General features: G+C 47.9%; 2 protein-coding genes across 13 annotated transcripts in view; both read left to right on the top strand.

Moving 5' to 3' along the window:
• The window catches only part of LOC118286489 (alpha-tectorin-like), a 475374-nt gene that overhangs the window by 183538 nt on the left and 272757 nt on the right, over window positions 1–19079 (top strand). The gene's annotated exons all lie outside the window — the stretch shown is intronic.
• akap6 (A kinase (PRKA) anchor protein 6) overlaps window positions 1–19079 on the top strand; it is a 136421-nt gene that overhangs the window by 111150 nt on the left and 6192 nt on the right. For all 11 annotated transcript variants that reach the window (XM_047337714.1, XM_047337712.1, XM_047337711.1 and 8 more), the window contains 4 exons: window positions 7065–7148; window positions 7654–7806; window positions 14174–17020; window positions 17693–18814. In XM_047337714.1, the coding sequence (XP_047193670.1) occupies window positions 7065–7148; window positions 7654–7806; window positions 14174–17020; window positions 17693–18814 (4206 nt within the window). The remainder of the gene's footprint in view (window positions 1–7064; window positions 7149–7653; window positions 7807–14173; window positions 17021–17692; window positions 18815–19079) is intronic.

Raw genomic sequence — 19079 nt, 5'->3', positions numbered from 1 at the left:
GAAGGAAGGGATGAAGGAAGGAAGGGATGAAGGAAGGGATGAAGCGGAGGGGAAGTAAACCACAGAGTCAGTGCAGCTGGTGGCGACGGCAGCAGAGGGAATATGTGTCGACAGGAATTCATCAGGCTCGTTGGGCGATAACGAGTGCTTGTGGTTTAAATTGACTTAATCAACAAATAGAATTAATTAGAGATTTCTAATTAATGGTAATTGATTGAAATATCCACTGGGTCACTGTGCAAGCAGCCTAAAGTCTCTCTCTATTTCTTCTCTCCTGACTTCACACTTTGTCCTGGTCTTCTTTCCTTCTCGTCCTTTCTCTCCTTTAATGTTTTCTCATTTCTTTCCTTTGTCTTTATTTTTCATTTTTCCCTTCCCTTCTTTTTCTTTTCTGTTTCTTACCATCTCGGTCCCTCTCTCCATCGATGTTCAGAATGTCAGATTCAGGTCTAGTGTTTTATATATTCCAAACTCATCTTGGTACTTGGTATCTACAAGTCGCTTAATCTAAAGACTTGTAGTTGGTCTGAAAAGTGGTATTGGTGCATCCTTAGTTGAGATCCTCCCTCCGTCACTGTCGTCAGACGTCCTGACGCCGTATCAGAAATGGGGGAGAAAACTATTGTTGCTGTATTCGAGCACCTTAAACCTTCATCTTTACTTGTGTGTGTGTGTTCAGATGAGGTTTGTCGCAGAAAGTTTAAAGATGTGCAGGCAAATATTAAATCTTATTATTCTGGGCGAAGTTGTCGTCCGGCCGCTTGTGTTCATAAGATGTTTGAGAACAGGTGCTTGTTTTTGTGAAATGACAATCTGTAACAAACTGTATTGTCATGACACAACGCTGACGCAACCTCCACTCTCCTGTATCTCCTCCATCTTTCCTTCCTTCCTCCCTTCTCTCTCTGTGTCTCCCTCTCTTCACGGCAGGTCTTGGTAATTAGATTGTGGAGATGAGGAGGTGGAGGAGAGTTAAGAGGATTTTGTTCTTTTGGAGAGGGAGACTTAAGAATGAGAGAGAGAGACAGGAATGACGGAGAGCGAGCGGCAGGATGGAGGGGGAGTTAGACAAAGAGGAGAGCAGATCCTCTTTGCTCTTGTTTGTCCTGATTCCGTCGCCCTCACTCGAAGAGGCTTGAGTGACAGACGGAGAAACACTGAAGAGGGAGAGTGAGGCGCTGCTCGATCTCGTCTTGTCTTTCCTGTTGGTCGACCTTGAACACGTGGAGAGGTGAATACGGAAACGACGTTCCCCTTTTCGCCAGGGTTCCTCAAACAAAGAGTCCTTCCCCATCGGGCTCATCAAAGTATCCCAGACCGACTTTCTTTCAGTCCACCATCTCTGGGGTTCTCAGACCGGATGGGATATGAAATCACGTCGGTTTGTTCCTGTTCAGACGCTTGAACCACCTCATCTGTCCTCTTTGGACACCAAGCAGCAGCTGAGCTTGTCTTTAAGGATTTTCCTTTGTCAGGGAAGTTTCTCTACAATATCTTTATTTCGGATCATCAAGGTTTGGACTGATTAAATCAACAAGTCCTTCCAGCGCCGGCAGGCTGCCACCAGAGGCAACGCAAAGTCGACGCAAAGGCACAAATTTGGTGTCGCGAATAACACAAAGATGAAAAATTTGCATCGTTCGCTTCACTTGCTCGACTCTAAATATTTGAACTCAAGCAAAAATGTCCTCGTGATGCGTTAAGAAGATAAGATAATTAGACCACGAGGGGAGACCAGGGTTTAGGATTGAAGGCGTCGTCTTTACGATGCGTTCAGACCAAAAAACACTCCATTACTTAATGACTCATGAACAATAATATGAGACTCATGGTGCAAATTATTCACGCAACATGATACATACAAATTCAATGCAAAGAACGAATAGATGTGAATTTTGCATCACTTACACGTGAATGATGCTCTGTGTGGTTTTCCGGTCTGAATGTTTCTTTGCGTTCAACACTTCCCGTTTGCGTGTGTGATTGAGGAGGTTTGTCGAAGGAAGAGCGGACGATTATTTGTGTTATTCGCCGAACTCAGTTACTATGAATCATCCGGTGTGAACACAGCATCACACAGAACCTGCTCCGGTCCATTGACCTGTTCCACCTGGTTCGCTTGTCGTCCTTTCCTCTTTTACAGAAGAGATCTGTAAAAGCAAAGGCACTTAATGCAAAAACCACCAGGGAGCTCGTCTGATTGGTTCCAAATTCATTCTGCAGCGTGACGATGACTCCCGACATTCAACTACTCGCGGCGTCAGTCTGAGAGCAGGTGAAGAGACAGATGCTCCGTACAACAGACCTGACAAGAACTGGAAGCAGAGAGAGTTGGTGTTTCCACGTTGGGAAGCGTTGAACGTTGTCAAGGAATCACAGTCGGCTCCCAGTTTGCATGGGAACAAATCAGTGGCTTCTCCCTCGGATGCTTTTTCATTTCCTGTCTCGTTTTCCTTTTCTGTTGTTGTCTCTGTCAGTTTCTTATCTCACGCTCTTCTATCTCTCTGTTCTCAGTACCCCCCCCCACACATCCTGCATCTCTTTTCCTTTCGCATGCGTTTTTGGGAAGGAAAGCTTTCTGGCAAATATTTGTCCGACTGTGTCTGTAGAGCTCTCTGAGTCAATATGGGCCCAGCCAGGCTCGACCGGCCAGAGAGAGAGGGAGAGAGGGAGGGAGGGAGGGAGGGAGGGAGGGAGGGAGGGAGGGGGAGGGAGAGAGAGAGAGAGAGGGAGAGAGGGAGGGAGAGAGAGAGAGAGAGAGAGAGAGGGAGAGAGAGAGGGAGGGAGGGAGGGAGGGGAGGGAGGGAGAGAGAGAGAGAGAGAGGGAGAGAGAGAGAGAGAGAGAGAGAGAGGGAGGGAGAGAGAGAGAGAGAGAGAGGGAGAGAGGGAGGGAGGGAGGGAGGGGGAGGGAGGGAGGGAGAGAGAGAGAGAGAGGGAGGGAGAGAGAGAGAGAGAGAGAGAGGGAGAGAGGGAGGGAGAGAGAGAGAGAGAGGGGAAGGAGAGAGAGAGAGAGGGAGGGAGGGAGGGAGAGAGAGAGAGGGAGGGAGGGAGGGAGGGAGAGAGAGAGAGGGAGGGAGGGAGGGAGGGAGAGAGAGAGAGGGAGGGATCAGTGCATAAAAACCAGCAGTGCAGAAACAATAGAGACTTACGTTTCTCCGATTCTCTCCTCCGTCTAAAAATAAACTCTCCGAGGAGAAACTCTTCTGAAGCTGCATCGTAACACAGATGTTGGTAGAAGTGATATTTATCATCATTCTCATCGTATCCGCCGAGGATTAGTTTGTGTTCTGGTGAACAATCACAGTCACGAGCACAGGAACTGTTTGTCTCGCCACGGGAAACATCTGCACAGCCGAACGTTTCAGAACCTGAGTTGTGAAACGTTAAGTGATGTCACGAGACTGTGAGTCGAGTTGTCGCCCAACCAGCTTGTACTTCCTGATGAGAAACATTCCTCCCCACTAGTGGTCAAAAAATCTGGTGAGTAAGTAGAATTTGTCTATTAACACTTTTCCCGGAGCAAAGTCACAAAGTTTCATTGTTCTTCAATTCATTTGATTTCATATTTCACAAAAAATGAAATTAAAACACCCTGCAAAAGTTGTAAAAACGTCATTAAAGGAAAACACTTGGACACAAATATGACCCAAAAATAAGAATCATTAGAGAACATAAAATAATTATCAAACAGGTAAAAACAAATGCTCGAGTTTAGATTTCTGAAACTTCTATTGAACCAACCAGTGGAGTCGCCCCCTGCTGGTGATTCCAGAGAACACAGGCTTCAGGCACTTCTGCCTTTTCGCTTCATTTCCTGGACCTGGTGACTACGTCCATTTCTCATCTACAGTCTTTGGTTCTGGAGCGTCTGTAGACGTCCCGAGGCGACCGGCTGAGGAAGGTGACGAGAGGAACAGGCGTGATGCTAAGTTTGAGATACAAAGATCCCGAGTGTCTCAAATGGAAAGAAACAATATACAATCGTCTCCGCTCAGATTCTGACGTGAGGAAGCCTTTCAGCTCGTCTTTATTAATAAATCTGACGAGACACGCTCGTAAAAATGAGTCTCGGTTCGCCGTGTCAGACTCTCGGGCCTGAGACGTACGACCGTCGTCCTCTTGACGTTAACGCGCTGAATTATCCTCTCCGGCTTCAATCCAGGTAAATTCGTCTTCCTCCGCGCCGCCTGCCGCGGGTGTGTGGCGCAGAGCGAGAGTATCACTCAGTCGTCTTGTTGTTGTTTAGAGCCTCCTTCAACCTGATACACACCTCCTGTTAGGAATAAATTCATCTGCAGCCACACACACACACCAGGCTTGTCCTCTTGATCCTGTCTGCTGTATTCTGCATCCCCATCTCCTGTTTAGACAACAAGGCGCGCCACAAATATGCTAAACTGAAGAGGGCGAGATGAAAGACGGAGGGAAGAAGAGTTCAGTGTGTGTGTGAGGGAGAGAGAGAGAGAATCCCATTTCATTGTAATAGTGTTTAATATTTATTGGAAAATGTAAAGAAAATGTAAAGGAAGTGCTTTTCAGCGAGCGGGCGGGATTAACATAAATAGTTTGGGGCTTGGACGTGTTTGGTCACTGCCGCAGAAAAGTAAGGCTGTCCCCCTGTATTCTGTGTGACACACACACACACACACACAAACACACACTTGTGCCATGCATGCATATGTAAACATTCAAACATGCAAACACACACACACACACACTGGCTGACCTTTGCGTGCGAAAGCTCATCAGCATATAGTGATTTATAATAGGCACTGCCAATCCTTGTGTTTCTGTTTTCCTTCCTTCTTTCTTTTTTTTGTGCATTCATTAGACGGGAGCCGCGCGGGAAGCAGACGGAGGAATATTGGCTGTCGTCATTTATTTCATGCTCTGTTACTGCTGATGAAGGATCTGTGTGCTGCGTTTGACTTGATGCTAATAAACTGCTCGCAATGGCCTGAGTTTAACGACTGTGAAAATCAAATACATATATTAAAAAGACTACAAACGTGGCACTTGTTTGTTCTTGTTTGTTTTATTGTTGTTGTTTTTTATGATACAGACGAGGGAAACATTAAAGGAACAGAAACGCACTCTGGTCATGTTCTCGACGCTCCACCATGAGCGTCGAGAACATCTTCAATGCTCATTGTCAATAATCTTTCGAGTGTACTGCTCTTCTACTTGGAAGGATGAACACCTCATTTGGTGTTAAACAACTAGAGGAGGCATCAAATCCCCTAAGGTCCTACTAGAACCTCCTGAAGGTCCTACTAGAACCTCCTGAAGGTCCTACTAGAACATCCTGAAGGTCCTACTAGAACATCCTGAAGGTCCTACTTGAACCTCCTGAAGGTCCTACTAGAACCTCCTGAAGGGCCTACTTGAACCTCCTGAAGGTCCTACTAGAACCTCCTGAAGGTCCTACTAGAACCTCCTGAAGGTCCTACTGAAGGTCCTACTTGAACCTCCTGAAGGTCCTACTAGAACCTCCTGAAGGGCCTACTTGAACCTCCTGAAGGTCCTACTAGAACCTCCTGAAGGGCCTACTTGAACCTCCTGAAGGTCCTACTAGAACCTCCTGAAGGTCCTACTTGAACCTCCTGAAGGTCCTACTAGAACATCCTGAAGGTCCTACTAGAACATCCTGAAGGTCCTACTTGAACCTCCTGAAGGGCCTACTTGAACCTCCTGAAGGTCCTACTAGAACCTCCTGAAGGGCCTACTTGAACCTCCTGAAGGTCCTACTAGAACCTCCTGAAGGTCCTACTTGAACCTCCTGAAGGTCCTACTAGAACATCCTGAAGGTCCTACTAGAACATCCTGAAGGTCCTACTTGAACCTCCTGAAGGGCCTACTTGAACCTCCTGAAGGTCCTACTAGAACCTCCTGAAGGTCCTACTAGAACCTCCTGAAGGTCCTACTGAAGGTCCTACTTGAACCTCCTGAAGGTCCTACTAGAACCTCCTGAAGGGCCTACTTGAACCTCCTGAAGGTCCTACTAGAACCTCCTGAAGGGCCTACTTGAACTTCCTGAAGGTCCTACTAGAACCTCCTGAAGGGCCTACTTGAACCTCCTGAAGGTCCTACTAGAACCTCCTGAAGGTCCTACTTGAACCTCCTGAAGGTCCTACTAGAACATCCTGAAGGTCCTACTAGAACATCCTGAAGGTCCTACTTGAACCTCCTGAAGGTCCTACTAGAACCTCCTGAAGGGCCTACTTGAACCTCCTGAAGGTCCTACTAGAACCTCCTGAAGGTCCTACTAGAACCTCCTGAAGGTCCTACTGAAGGTCCTACTAGAACCTCCTGAAGGTCCTACTAGAACATCCTGAAGGTCCTACTAGAACCTCCTGAAGGTCCTACTAGAACCTCCTGAAGGTCCTACTGAAGGTCCTACTAGAACCTCCTGAAGGTCCTACTAGAACCTCCTGAAGGTCCTACTTGAACCTCCTGAAGGTCCTACTGAAGGTCCTACTAGAACCTGTCTTTGACCAATCAAACCCCCAAAGCTACTTGCAGAACCTTCTCAATGACCAGTAGAACCTGTTAAAGACTCATAAACTCATAGAGGACCACTAAAACCTATTGAAGGGCCATTAGAACATCTTTAAGGACCACGAGAACCCTGTTTAAGGACCACTAGAAATTCGAAGACAAGTCAACTGCAGTATTGTTCCAGACATACAGAGGAATGTCTCGGACCCACAGTGCAATAGTACAAACCAAAAAAACTAAACAGAAAATAAGATATGTATTATATACAAAAAATAAATTCAAAATAGTGCAAAAGTAAGAGTAAGGCAAAACCACACAGGATAGAAAGCTAAATTACACTGTGACTAGTAGAACCTTTAAAAGACTCCTAGAAACCCACAGAGGACCTCTGGAACCTGGTCACCGACCACTTTAACCTCTCAAAGAACTTCCATCAGGATAAACCTCTCGGATTGACTCGGCAGGTTTTTTTCACACAGTCATTGATTTTAATAATGACATCCGCCACATTTTTTCTGACCTTGTTTGTCTTTTTCTCACGTTCCTCTCTCCACATGTGCCACCAGTCGCTGTGTGCGGAGGTGCGAGCGCGACGCCGAGGAATCTCCTCCGTCCTGAAACTGTGCCAGAAGCTGCTGCAGCAGAGCCAGGTGAGAGAAACCAACCGCACGTCCGACGACAACACATCCGACTTCGACACGAATCACAGAACTTCAACAACTTCATCGCTGGGGTTGGGTATGGAAATCTACAGGACCGGATCCCGAGGCAGATCCCGGGGCCTCATTCCGGTTCCTGGGCTTTTTACTGAAACAGTTGCCCAGTTTAGAGGCAACGTGAACATCACCACACGTGCCTTGTCAACATTACACTGAACTCTGGTGGCTTCTTATCGTCGACCCACGTTTTGTGCCTAAAGTATCGATTTAGTACCGGTATCGGAAATAATCCCAACGATACTCCATAACCCCATTCATCACCAGCGACCTCACTTGGAATTTGACCTTGACAAAAGTGCCTTTGCTAACGATAATAAATTAATGAAGTTTCTGATGGAAAGTTGGATTCTAATCATTCAGAAATCAATCATATGATTAGTTTGATAATTTATTACCATAATTCTCCGTTTTCTCCAATGCCCTCCTCCTGGGACAGTCGGGCCCCACGGCGGAGGTGGGCCCTGAGGCGGAGCAGCACCGGGAGGCCCTGCAGCTGCTGTCCATCAACCTGGAGAGGAGGTGGGAGGCGATCGTGATGCAGGCGCTGCAGTGGCAGAACCGACTGAAGAGGGAGCTCGGAGAGCAGCAGGTCAGAGCCGCCTGACATTTACACTCGACACCCTTCACTCTTCTCACCGCGGGCGATCAGCTGACGCGCGGTCACAGTCCGTGAGCACGTCGGAGTTTGATTTGATGCTCGGATCCGGCGTGACAGACAGATGGCGCCGTAATTGAAGCCGCAACTGTTTCAGCAGCGGAACAATCTCTGCGAGCTGAGACGTGGGAAATATGCATCAACTCTGTTTTTGATCATGGGAAGATTACTTTCCCCCAAAAAACAAAAAAAACAACAGGACATAATATCAGACGGTTTACTGTGTCTCACTCACACATTCACAAGTTTAAACATTCACAAACTCCTGAACCAATGAGGTTCTTCTTCACTCTCAACATAGTTTTACCGTAATAATTGATTTGCTACAAAAGTTTATCCTGCTCATTGTGCTTCTATTACTTTTTTAAAAATAATTCTTCTTCAGACAGGCGACATGTTCAGCACGAGAGGAAACATCAGCGTGTAACTGTAAAACAATATGAATCTGTCACCGGGGACAAACAATTCTCTGTGGATGTGGATTAGATCACGTAATCCAATCTTGGTTTTAATCTGGATCAAACGTTCAGGGATCATTCCGATTTTTTAAAGTCTGGATTATTCTGATCCCAGCAAGTAGTGTATGTGTGTGTGTGTGTGTGTGTGTGTGTGTGTGTGTGTGTGTGTGTGTGTGTGTGTGTGCTACTACACACTGTACATGACCAAACTAATTTCACAATTAGCAGGAATCTGCTGGTGGAGGTGGCCTCGCTCTCGCTCACTCTCCCTGGCTTGTACATTTACACACACACACACACACACACACACACATTGTAGAGGAGGAGAAGACAAATAACGGAGGCCAGACTCTCTGACCTCGCTGCCTGGCTGGAGAGTAATTTCACTTCTACTGGAGATGGGAGAAGAATAAAGAGAGAAAGAGATGGAGAGGAGGGGGAGAGAGAGAGGGAGAGGAGGGGGAGAGAGAGAGGGAGAGGAGGGGGAGAGAGAGAGGGAGGGAGAGGAGGGGGAGAGAGAGAGGGAGAGGAGGGGGAGAGAGAGAGGGAGGGAGAGGATGGGGAGAGAGAGGGAGGGAGAGGGAGAGAGAGAGGGAGGGAGAGGATGGGGAGAGAGAGGGAGGGAGAGGAGGGGGAGAGAGAGAGAGAGAGAGAGAGGGAGGGAGAGGATGGGGAGAGAGAGGGAGGGAGAGGATGGGGAGAGAGAGGGAGGGAGAGGGAGAGAGAGAGGGAGGGAGAGGAGGGGGAGAGAGAGAGAGAGGGAGAGGATGGGGAGAGAGAGGGAGGGAGAGGAGGGGGAGAGAGAGAGAGAGAGGGAGGGAGAGAGAGAGAGGGAGGGAGAGGATGGGGAGAGAGAGAGGGAGGGAGAGGATGGGGAGAGAGAGGGAGGGAGAGGAGGGGGAGAGAGAGAGGGAGGGAGAGGATGGGGAGAGAGAGGGAGGGAGAGGAGGGGGAGAGAGAGAGGGAGGGAGAGGATGGGGAGAGAGAGAGGGAGGGAGAGAGAGAGGGAGAGAGAGAGGGAGGGAGAGGATGGGGAGAGAGAGAGGGAGGGAGAGAGAGAAGAATATATCCTGGTGGTTTAGCTTCTAGAAAAACACTTCTGCTGAGTGATAAAACGATTGTCCTCTCCTGGTGTGTGTGTGTGTGTGTGTGTGTGTGTGTGTGTGTGTGTGTGTGTGCCTGTGACCCTGTGTGTGTGTGTGTGTGTGTGTGTGTGTGCGCGTGTGTGTGTGTGTGTGCCTGTGACCCTGTGTGTGTGTGTGTGTGTGTGTGTGTGTGTGTGTGTGTGTGTGTGTACAGTGTATTTGGGGTGAAACAGGGAAACTTAGTTTTTTTCCATTAGCTCTGGTTTGACTGCTCCCATTTGTTAGCATAGCATCTGAAGGCCCGAGGAGAGCCGAGCTATCTGGCAGCATCTGGTGATTATTCATGCGCCGGCTCCTCGTGGAGCTGCTGCTGCTGGAGTCTCGGCTCTACCTGTCGTCGGAGCGCTGAGGGAACCGGCATCACCGACCGACCGCTCTGATTCAAAACGAATAGAAGCCGCACAGATGAATCATCGTCTCCATGCAGAGCGTCGCACGCGGGCGGGCGGCTGTGAACGTGATCGCGAGCGCTGAACGAAATGAAAAAAACCTCCCGCGTGTCGTTGCTCATAACTGCTCTCGGAAAAAACAAAATCATTTCAGAATCCAGAGGAGAAGTGTTCAATGACATAACTTCCATATGTGTAAGTGATACACTCAAACCTACAGGTAGATTTAGAAGAAAGATTATTTTTTACATCACACTGATCTGTCGTCTGAACACACTCATGGAATCAGAGGAGAAGACAACGTGTCTCGTTCTGTAACTCAGACTGTTTCCATCCAGATCCATGAAGTACAATCTCACGTGATTTGAGAAAGAGATGTTTTTTAAAGAGAGAGATTTATAACAAGTTGCTTCATTGTTGGTCTGTGATGTTACTTTGGAATCAGGCTGAAATAACTTCATCAAATTTGTTCATTTCCTAACTAACATAAATCAGACCTTTGGTCAAAGTTTAAAAGGCTCTCGACGCAAACTGATATTGAGACAATGTATTTAATGGAGTTTTTAAAAACACTGGCTCCACATATCTGATGATATGAAAGTGTGAACATCAGAGTCAGACTGAAGCTGTAATCAGATGGTTGTCTGATTACAACGAGTCTCACGCACACACACACACACACAGGGTCACACACACACACAGGGTCACAGGCACAAACACACACACACACAGGGTCACACACACACACAGGGTCACAGGCACAAACACACACGGTCTCACACACGGCCATAGGCACGCACACACATGGTGACAGACACACACACACACACACGGTGAATCGTCCATCATCATTTTTTCACAGGTGTAAGTGTTGATGTCGAAGCATATCTGAGAGAAATTTGGTGATTATCGACCGAACGTCCCCAACATTAGCATTAAGGGCTGTTTACTTTCCAATCTGCCAGAAATGTTGCTGATTCAGCATCAAACTTCAACGTGACATGACCGATGGAACGTAACTTGATTTACTCCTCGTTGTCCCGGATGTTGCATCAGAATTTTTTTTTAAAACACAGAATTTTGATTTAGAGCAACACAAATTTTTACAATTTGAAATCATATAATCATTTAATCATCAAAGTGTGAACATTGAAACACAAAAGTCAAAATCACTTAATGAAATTTTGAAGACAATAAAATTCCAACATCATTTTTAATGCAAAACAATATTTGAAAGCGTTAATGTGAAGCGTTAAATTCAGTGACAGAAATTCACGAAAAAGAAATCTGCAGCTGAGTTCAAATGTCAATGTAAAAGTCTGGTGAAACAGGTTTGCTTCCATATTTAGACACTTTACAGAAAAAAACTAAGACGAGACGGTTACAGTGACCCGCCCCTTGTCGAGGGGTCATGAAGAGATTCGCGAGTTCAACTGCAGACTGTTTCCGGAATCATAGAAAATGAGACAAATTACAGATATGAATTATACACAAGGTTTTTCGTGGGTCATCAAATACTGGGTTTTGATTGGATTAGGCTGATTGATCGCCTCTCCCCTCAGCGCTGGATGTGGTTTTTGAACACATCTGCAGCGGCAAAAACCCACTTCACTCATTACCCCCATCTCCCTTATCAGCACGAGGGGAATAAACACAAATCGAATAGAAATTCATTACGCAGACCCACACACACACACACACACACACACACACACACACACACACACACACACACACACACACACACACACACACACACACACACACAGCCAACTAGTTTATTAGATTAATAGGCTATGAATGGCTAATACGAATTACCCCCCTCTCTTGTTAATGAGACGCGGAGCAATTTGTATAATTATGTCTGTGGAAGGGGAAAGAATTCCTGCGTCTAAGCATATTTTTAGGCGGCCGAGCCTCCTGGAGGATTCTGATTACGTATTTACTTTGGGGTTTTCAGCTCCGTGCTCTTTCTCTCACAAGTCGTTTCTGAATAATTCATCGCTTTGTTCCGGAGCGGAATAATTTGTGTTGAGATTTATGAGCAATTGCTTTTGGGTGGGATGATTTTTACTCTTTCTTTTTTTGTTTTTTTTTCTTCCTCTCAATGATCACAGAACGTGTTCTATCAGAGTCGGGGCGTCAGTGTGTGTCGTTCAAACGGAGGCGGGTGACGCCGCTCGCGGAGAGGACACGGGATTTGAAACATGTCTTTCTTTGAAAGACTTTGGTGCCAAAACAAGAACAACAACAAACCATATACTCCCTCGGTGTTCGGGTGCAGGAAAATAAAACATTTGCTGCACTTTAAATGATAATTTTTAAAAAACTGCCTTTCTTTAACAACAACACACTTTACTGTATAAACAGGATCGACTGCATTTTACATGAAGCTGGATTTGACTGTTGTCTGAGTCGGTGTAACGAAATATATCCCCAAACCTGACACATGATCTGTCACACTAACCCTAATGTTCCTCCAATTTCTAAATTCCTAATTGTATTTTAACTATTACTTACAACTTAATCCAGTATATTATTCCCCACGAGTTACCTCGTAATGAAAAACACAAGAGGGATACAATCAGGACTAGAGAGGAATATTTTGGCCTAGTCCAGTTCATACCCCTGCTGGTTAACGTGGGCTGCTACACCTGTAGGATTAAACATCTGTAGGTTTAAAAACCTGTAGGACTAAACATCTGCAGGATTAAACACCTGTAGGATTAAACACCTGTAGGATTAAACACCTGTAGGATTAAACATCTGCAGGATTAAACACCTGTAGGATTAAACACCTGTAGGATTAAACATCTGTAGGTTTAAAAACCTGTAGGACTAAACACCTGTAGGATTAAACATCTGTAGGTTTAAACACCTGTAGGATTAAACACCTGTAGGATTAAACATCTGCAGGATTAAACACCTGTAGGATTAAACACCTGTAGGATTAAACACCTGTAGGATTAAACATCTGTAGGATTAAACACCTGTAGGATTAAACACCTGTAGGATTAAACATCTGTAGGTTTAAAAACCTGTAGGACTAAACATCTGCAGGATTAAACACCTGTAGGATTAAACATCTGTAGGATTAAACACCTGTAGGATTAAACATCTGTAGGTTTAAAAACCTGTAGGACTAAACATCTGCAGGATTAAACACCTGTAGGATTAAACACCTGTAGGATTAAACATCTGTAGGATTAAACACCTGTAGGATTAAACATCTGTAGGTTTAAAAACCTGTAGGACTAAACACCTGTAGGATTAAACATCTGTAGGATTAAAAACCTGTAGGACTAAACACCTGTAGGATTAAACATCTGTAGGTTTAAAAACCTGTAGGATTAAACATCTGTAGGTTTAAAAACCTGTAGGACTAAACATCTGCAGGATTAAACACCTGTAGGATTAAACACCTGTAGGATTAAACATCTGCAGGATTAAACACCTGTAGGATTAAACACCTGTAGGATTAAACATCTGCAGGATTAAACACCTGTAGGATTAAACACCTGTAGGATTAAACATCTGCAGGATTAAACACCTGTAGGATTAAACATCTGCAGGATTAAACACCTGTAGGATTAAACATCTGCAGGATTAAACACCTGTAGGATTAAACACCTGTAGGATTAAACATCTGCAGGATTAAACACCTGTAGGATTAAACTCTGGTTTCAGGAATTGCCTAGGAATTAGTTGTCTGCAACATTAGACATAATCAGACAGATTACAGCAGCAGTATCAAAAAAATTACATTTCCAAAAGTGTATAAAGTGTTGAAACCCCACATTCAGAATTCATCCTCTACGAACAAAGTTGTGTATTAAGTTTAATCACGTGCCAGCAACAGTTTCCAGTGACGTGAGGTTCTTTTTGAAAATCAAATGTAGTTATTCATGTAATCAAGATGAGATCAATACCATGTTGACCCATTGATTTGTCTGTTTACGACGTCTTGCATCAGGTGGGACGTTTAAAGGCCCTTGCAGACATTGGTGTGACTGAAATGCTAAATTCAGAGATGTTTCATTCCCTGTGGTTCAGTTTCTTCATCCTTCTTCTTTCTTGCTCTGGTTGTGACTCTAGTATGTTCAGTCGACTTTTTCCTTTAGGATTTATTTTGGTGGTTTGCGTTCATGGTTTTACCCCCCGCGACCCTTAAATGGATAAAGCGGTAGACGATGAATGAATGAATGAATGAGTTCATGGTTTTCTGCTTCAGCTTTGAAACATCTTTATTCCTGCTGAACAAATTCAAACATGTTTCCCTTTTCTCTTCTCTCTTCACTTTTGACTTCAGGTTCCTGGGAATTCTCTTGAGCCAGGTCTAGTGGACCTCCGCCAGATCAGCCCAGTCCCGGTTGGTCCAGTGGCGCCGGTGCCAGATGACTCTTGGGAATGGGATGAGACCGATATGACGATCACAGAGCCACAAGAAGTACCGGAACACCACCTCGACCTCGACCTCGACCTCCCCTCTGAACCAGATCTGCCTTCGGACATTGTTCTGTCCAACGGGAATCGACCCGACAGGATTGGAGTCAGTCAGTATCCTGAGTCGTCGTCAGAGGTCCAGAGTGTGACGTCCCAGTCTGTCCCGCCGAACAACAACGTCTACCAGGTGTACAGCCTCCATCATGTCGAATTATACAGACAGCCTCCGATTCCTCACAATACTTCCTCTCTGCACAAAACCAAAGCAGGAAAACAAAAACAGCAACTCCTGCTGAAGAGCCTGAGCAAGGACTCCTCTTTCTCCTCAATCGAATCCCTCCCAGAACTCCTGGGAGGTGTGATGTCAAACAGCCGAGGAGGAGATAAGATCGTCGGATACCTGGATGTGGAGGCTGAGAGGGAAGGCGGCAGGGGAAGCGGCCAATCGGCAAACAGTCGGCGGTCAGAGTGTGAGAGCGGGATTGTAAGTGATACAGGAGACACGGAGACGACGGCAAACTCTGAAATCCAGGAAAACGAACAGAGGAAGGATACAACTGAAGACGACGTCTCCAAGTACAACCAAAGAAACAAGACAGAGGAGAGTAACAAGAAAGAGAAAGGATGGAGGAGGGATGAAAACAGATTTAGAAACAGAGAGGAGGACAAAAGGAGGAGGCACAGGAGGGGAGGAGGAGAGGCGGTGGAGATCCTCATCCATGGGCGAGGGATCCTGACGCCGGCGGACTCGGACTCTGACCTTGAAGTGGGAGGTGTGGATTCTCGCGGTGACATCACAGGGTTCAAAGTTGACCAGCCAAGCAGTTCGCAGACGACTCCTGCGTCTCAGGGCTCGTCTCTGGAGTCACTGCTGGCTCTGGGCGTGGACTTGTTTCCCTCCAAAGACCCGTTGCATCGCAGCGCCTCTCTGGAGAGCTGCCTGGCCCCGTGTCGCAGCGCTGAAGGGGAGAGCGGAGGCAGCCTGGCCAGCCTCGGGGAGCTGGACATGGGGCAGAGCAGAGGGGCGGATGGAGGTGAACCAGGAGAGGATAGGAAAACTGAGAATGTCCGGGCAGAGCCATCGTCTGGGGAGCTGAGTCGTAGGACCCTCGATCTCCTGAAACGCCTGGAGAACATCCAGAGTCCTCTGGCAGCGCAGATGACTCGCAGTGTTTCTGACATGACGCTCCGGAGCAGCTCCCCGCAGCGGAGCCGACTCCCTGCCTCCCCTTCCTTTGGTGGGCGATCCACGCCCCTCTATGGAATGTCAGGATCTTCACGCAAGGGGCCTCCCTCCCTGATTAACGAAAGCTCGGCAACGGCATCGTTGACGGAGCTGAGCAGCACCGAGGACTCGTCCCTGGGCTCCGAAGATTTCGCTTTGCTCAGAAATCAACGCAATCACCACTTCCTGGATCCCACCGTGGCGGTAAATGCTAACTCGGGCTCTTGCAGTAAACGTTGCCACGGAAACAGCCGAGGAGGGCAAGCGATGGACGAAGCCGACGCGGCGAGCTTGAGCATGGTGGTGAACGTGTCTTGTACTTCGGCGTGCACGGACGAGGACGAGGACGACAGCGACCTCCTGTCTTCGTCCACGCTCACGCTCACCGAGGAGGAGCTCGGTGGACGGGACGGAGAGGACGAGGAAGAGGAGGAGAGGCTGAGCATTGACTCCTCCGGTAACGAGGACGAAGAGGAGATGGAGGGCTCGTACGTTCTGGGACTGGAGTACATGAAGAGCGAGCTGAAGAGTTGGATCCGATCCCCTCGCAACTCCTCCTCTTCCTCCTCCTGTAAAACTGAGGCAGGTCTGTGGGACGAGCTTCAGTGTGGAACCCACCTGTCATCCATCTTCACCACCTCCTCTCAGAACAAGGAGCAGCAAGGTTTCCTCAACCGCTCGGCTGCGAAGTCAATAGACACCAGCACCAACGGCGGCGGTGACGAAACGAGGAAGGAGAAGAAAGAACAGGAGAACAGGAGGAATGCTACCAGGAGCTACATCTGCCAGTTCGTAGACGACGTGGAGAACGGGAACGTGGATCAGAGCTGTTTGAAGGGGAAAGACGAAGACGACGAGCTCCTCCGAGAGGAGTCGAGTGTGTTCACCAAGAAAGGAGAGTCGCCGAGGGAATCGTACTCGTTGGCCAAGACGGGGGAGTCAGTTCGGGATGTTGGCAGCTCGATAGTGAAAACAGAATCTTCATCAGCAGCCGGTGAACTCTTCACGCCCAGACGTGCCTCCTCCTTGGTGGGACAGCTGCAGGGAGAGCTGCCCTGCCACAGCGCCTCCCTCCCCTCGCCGCCGTCCCTCTCGCCAGTCGACGACTGCGGATCCCACGACGCCTCGTGCGACAGCGGGCCGGCGCCCGGCGGACGGAAGGCCATCACCATCCAGGAAAAGTTCAAGTTCTCGTCAGTTGTGACGGAGCAGACGAGGAAGGAGGTCAGGGACAAAGAATCGTCGCTGCCTCCCAAAAGACGTCGCACCGGTTGTCACTCATCCTGCCACGACGACGACCACCTCCGCTCTTCCTCCTCCTCCGAGGGCGAGAAAGAGAATGTGCACGATTTCGTGATGGAGATCATCGACTTGACCTCGCTGGCGCTGAAGAGCAAAGAGAATCTGACCGAGGAACCGAACCAGGACGAGACCGGACGGTCGAGTCCAGACCAAGGTCCTGCGTCGCTGACACACATCAAAGACAAGGTACGGGGAAAAAATATGGATTTCATGACTACGATATCGCATGCAAACATTTATATTACACAAGAATTAAAAATGAAAGCAACACTTATGTCAACGTATGTCGTGTCGATTAACAAATTAAATTATTGAACGTTTTTTGGAGATGCAGCGTTTGGAGTTCTGTTCGACCTCGTCTGTCGTCGACGTTTCTACAAAGAAGCAAAAACTTCTCTCTGTCAATTTGTTCACTGAGTTGTAGTAATTCAATAAATCGCATCACAGATCATAACTTTTTTTGGTTGCGATGACTAATTTCTTCAGTATCTGTTGCGAGTGAACTCATCTAAAAGCTAATCAGTTTTTTTTTTTTCAGTCTTCATTTTATTTCTGAAAAGAAAAAGAAATCAGGCAGAAAACTTTTTGCTCCCTCCTGTAAAAATGATAATAAATTAATATGCCTATCGAGGGCTGGATGGTTATGGTAATAAATGTTCGGTATGTTAACATTTTTTATATGAATAATACACACACTCCAAAACAGAGATTTTACTTCAGAAATAAATAAGAAAATAACATTAAACCAAATAAATAAAACAAAGACTCGCTGGTTAAATGAAAGACACAAGTTTTGACTTTTACAACATCCTTCACTCAAAATGAAACATTCTCTCTGTCCACTTCCTCTTCCCTCAGGTGCTCGAACACTCCCACCGGCCTCTCCACCTGCGTAAGGGCGACTTCTACTCCTACCTGTCGCTGTCCTCCCATGATAGCGACTGCGGCGAGGTCAGCCAGTGCTCCGAGGACAAGAGCTCCCCTCCGGCGCCGTACAGCATCCCGTCGTACGTCACGCCGACACGGGGCCTCCGCAGCCCGAGCCCCGAGCTGTTCACGAGCACCAGGCAGCGACTGGCCTCCTCCGGGTCCTCCGAGCGCTCCTCGCCGAGCGCTGGCCCCAAGGACAACCTCCCCGCTCTGGACTTGAAGTCAGCTGATGGCGGCCGCGAGGAAGAGGTGACCAGCCCGTCGCTGTCCCTGCCCCCCAGCCCTGACATCAGGGACGAGGAGACCCTCTTTGCAGCTTGCACAGAGGAGGTCTACCTGGGCCCGCCTCTTTGCTACAGCATGGTGCTCACCAGGAAACCGCGGACGCACCGACTGAGGGAGAACCGGTCGTCACCGAGCACCGGTCCAGAGGGTTTGCCTCGCTCCACACCAGGTGATATTCTGAGCCACTTGGACAGAAACCAGGATCAGCTGTATTTCCAGGGGCCCAGTCGTCCTCAGGGACGTTCCGCCTCCTCGCCCTCGACGACCACCTCCGCCTCCCGACCAGAGGACGAAAGCGCTCGCTCCTCTCCCCCTCCTCCTCCTGTGAAAGAGAGGCGAGCTGAGAACTCGCACCTCCTCTGTGATGATGTCGCTGGAAGAGAATCGGCGGGCGCTGCGAGTGTCAGCGTGCCGCGGGCAGAGAGGAGTCGTAATGAGGGGCCTCCTTATCTTAATCCCTGGGCACGTGTCGCCCCGATAGACTCCTCTGCAGCCGAATGTTTGGCAGGTACTGAGGCGCTTGAATCCAATATGGGCGCCGTAATGACCAAGATAAGTGTCTGCGGCTCCGCTACAAATCCCTCAAAAGAGCCGGGCGCCACGCGCATTAATCCCAAAATTAACTGCGTGCCGATGAGAGAGGCAGATAGGGAGGAGGGGCCGCGGCGGGCGGAGGCGGACGCTCGGCGGGCAAAGCGGGAGGATACTGGGAGGAGAGGGCGGAGCGGCTCGCACCAGGACGCCAAGGCAGCGCCGACAAAGCAGGTGAGTTTCCACATATTAACCTGATCAGAGTCCTCAGGTCCAGATGTTAGTCCAGACGTGAGGGGCTGATATACGTTACCTTCCCTCCCTCCCTCTCCTCTTCCTCCCTCACTCTCATAATCTCATCTTCTTCTTTTCTATTGTCACTCCCTAATTCCTCCTCCCTTTCTTTTTGCCATCACTACCCTCCTCCCATCTTCTTCTCTTCCTTCTCACACTTTCACATCTTCTCTTTTCTTTATAACCTCCTCAGACGTCTTCCATC

This window comes from Scophthalmus maximus, chromosome 15 (assembly GCF_022379125.1).
Source record: "Scophthalmus maximus strain ysfricsl-2021 chromosome 15, ASM2237912v1, whole genome shotgun sequence".
NCBI lineage: Eukaryota > Metazoa > Chordata > Actinopteri > Pleuronectiformes > Scophthalmidae > Scophthalmus > Scophthalmus maximus.
Note: the sequence above shows the minus strand (reverse complement) of the source record. Positions and strands in the feature narration are given on the sequence as shown.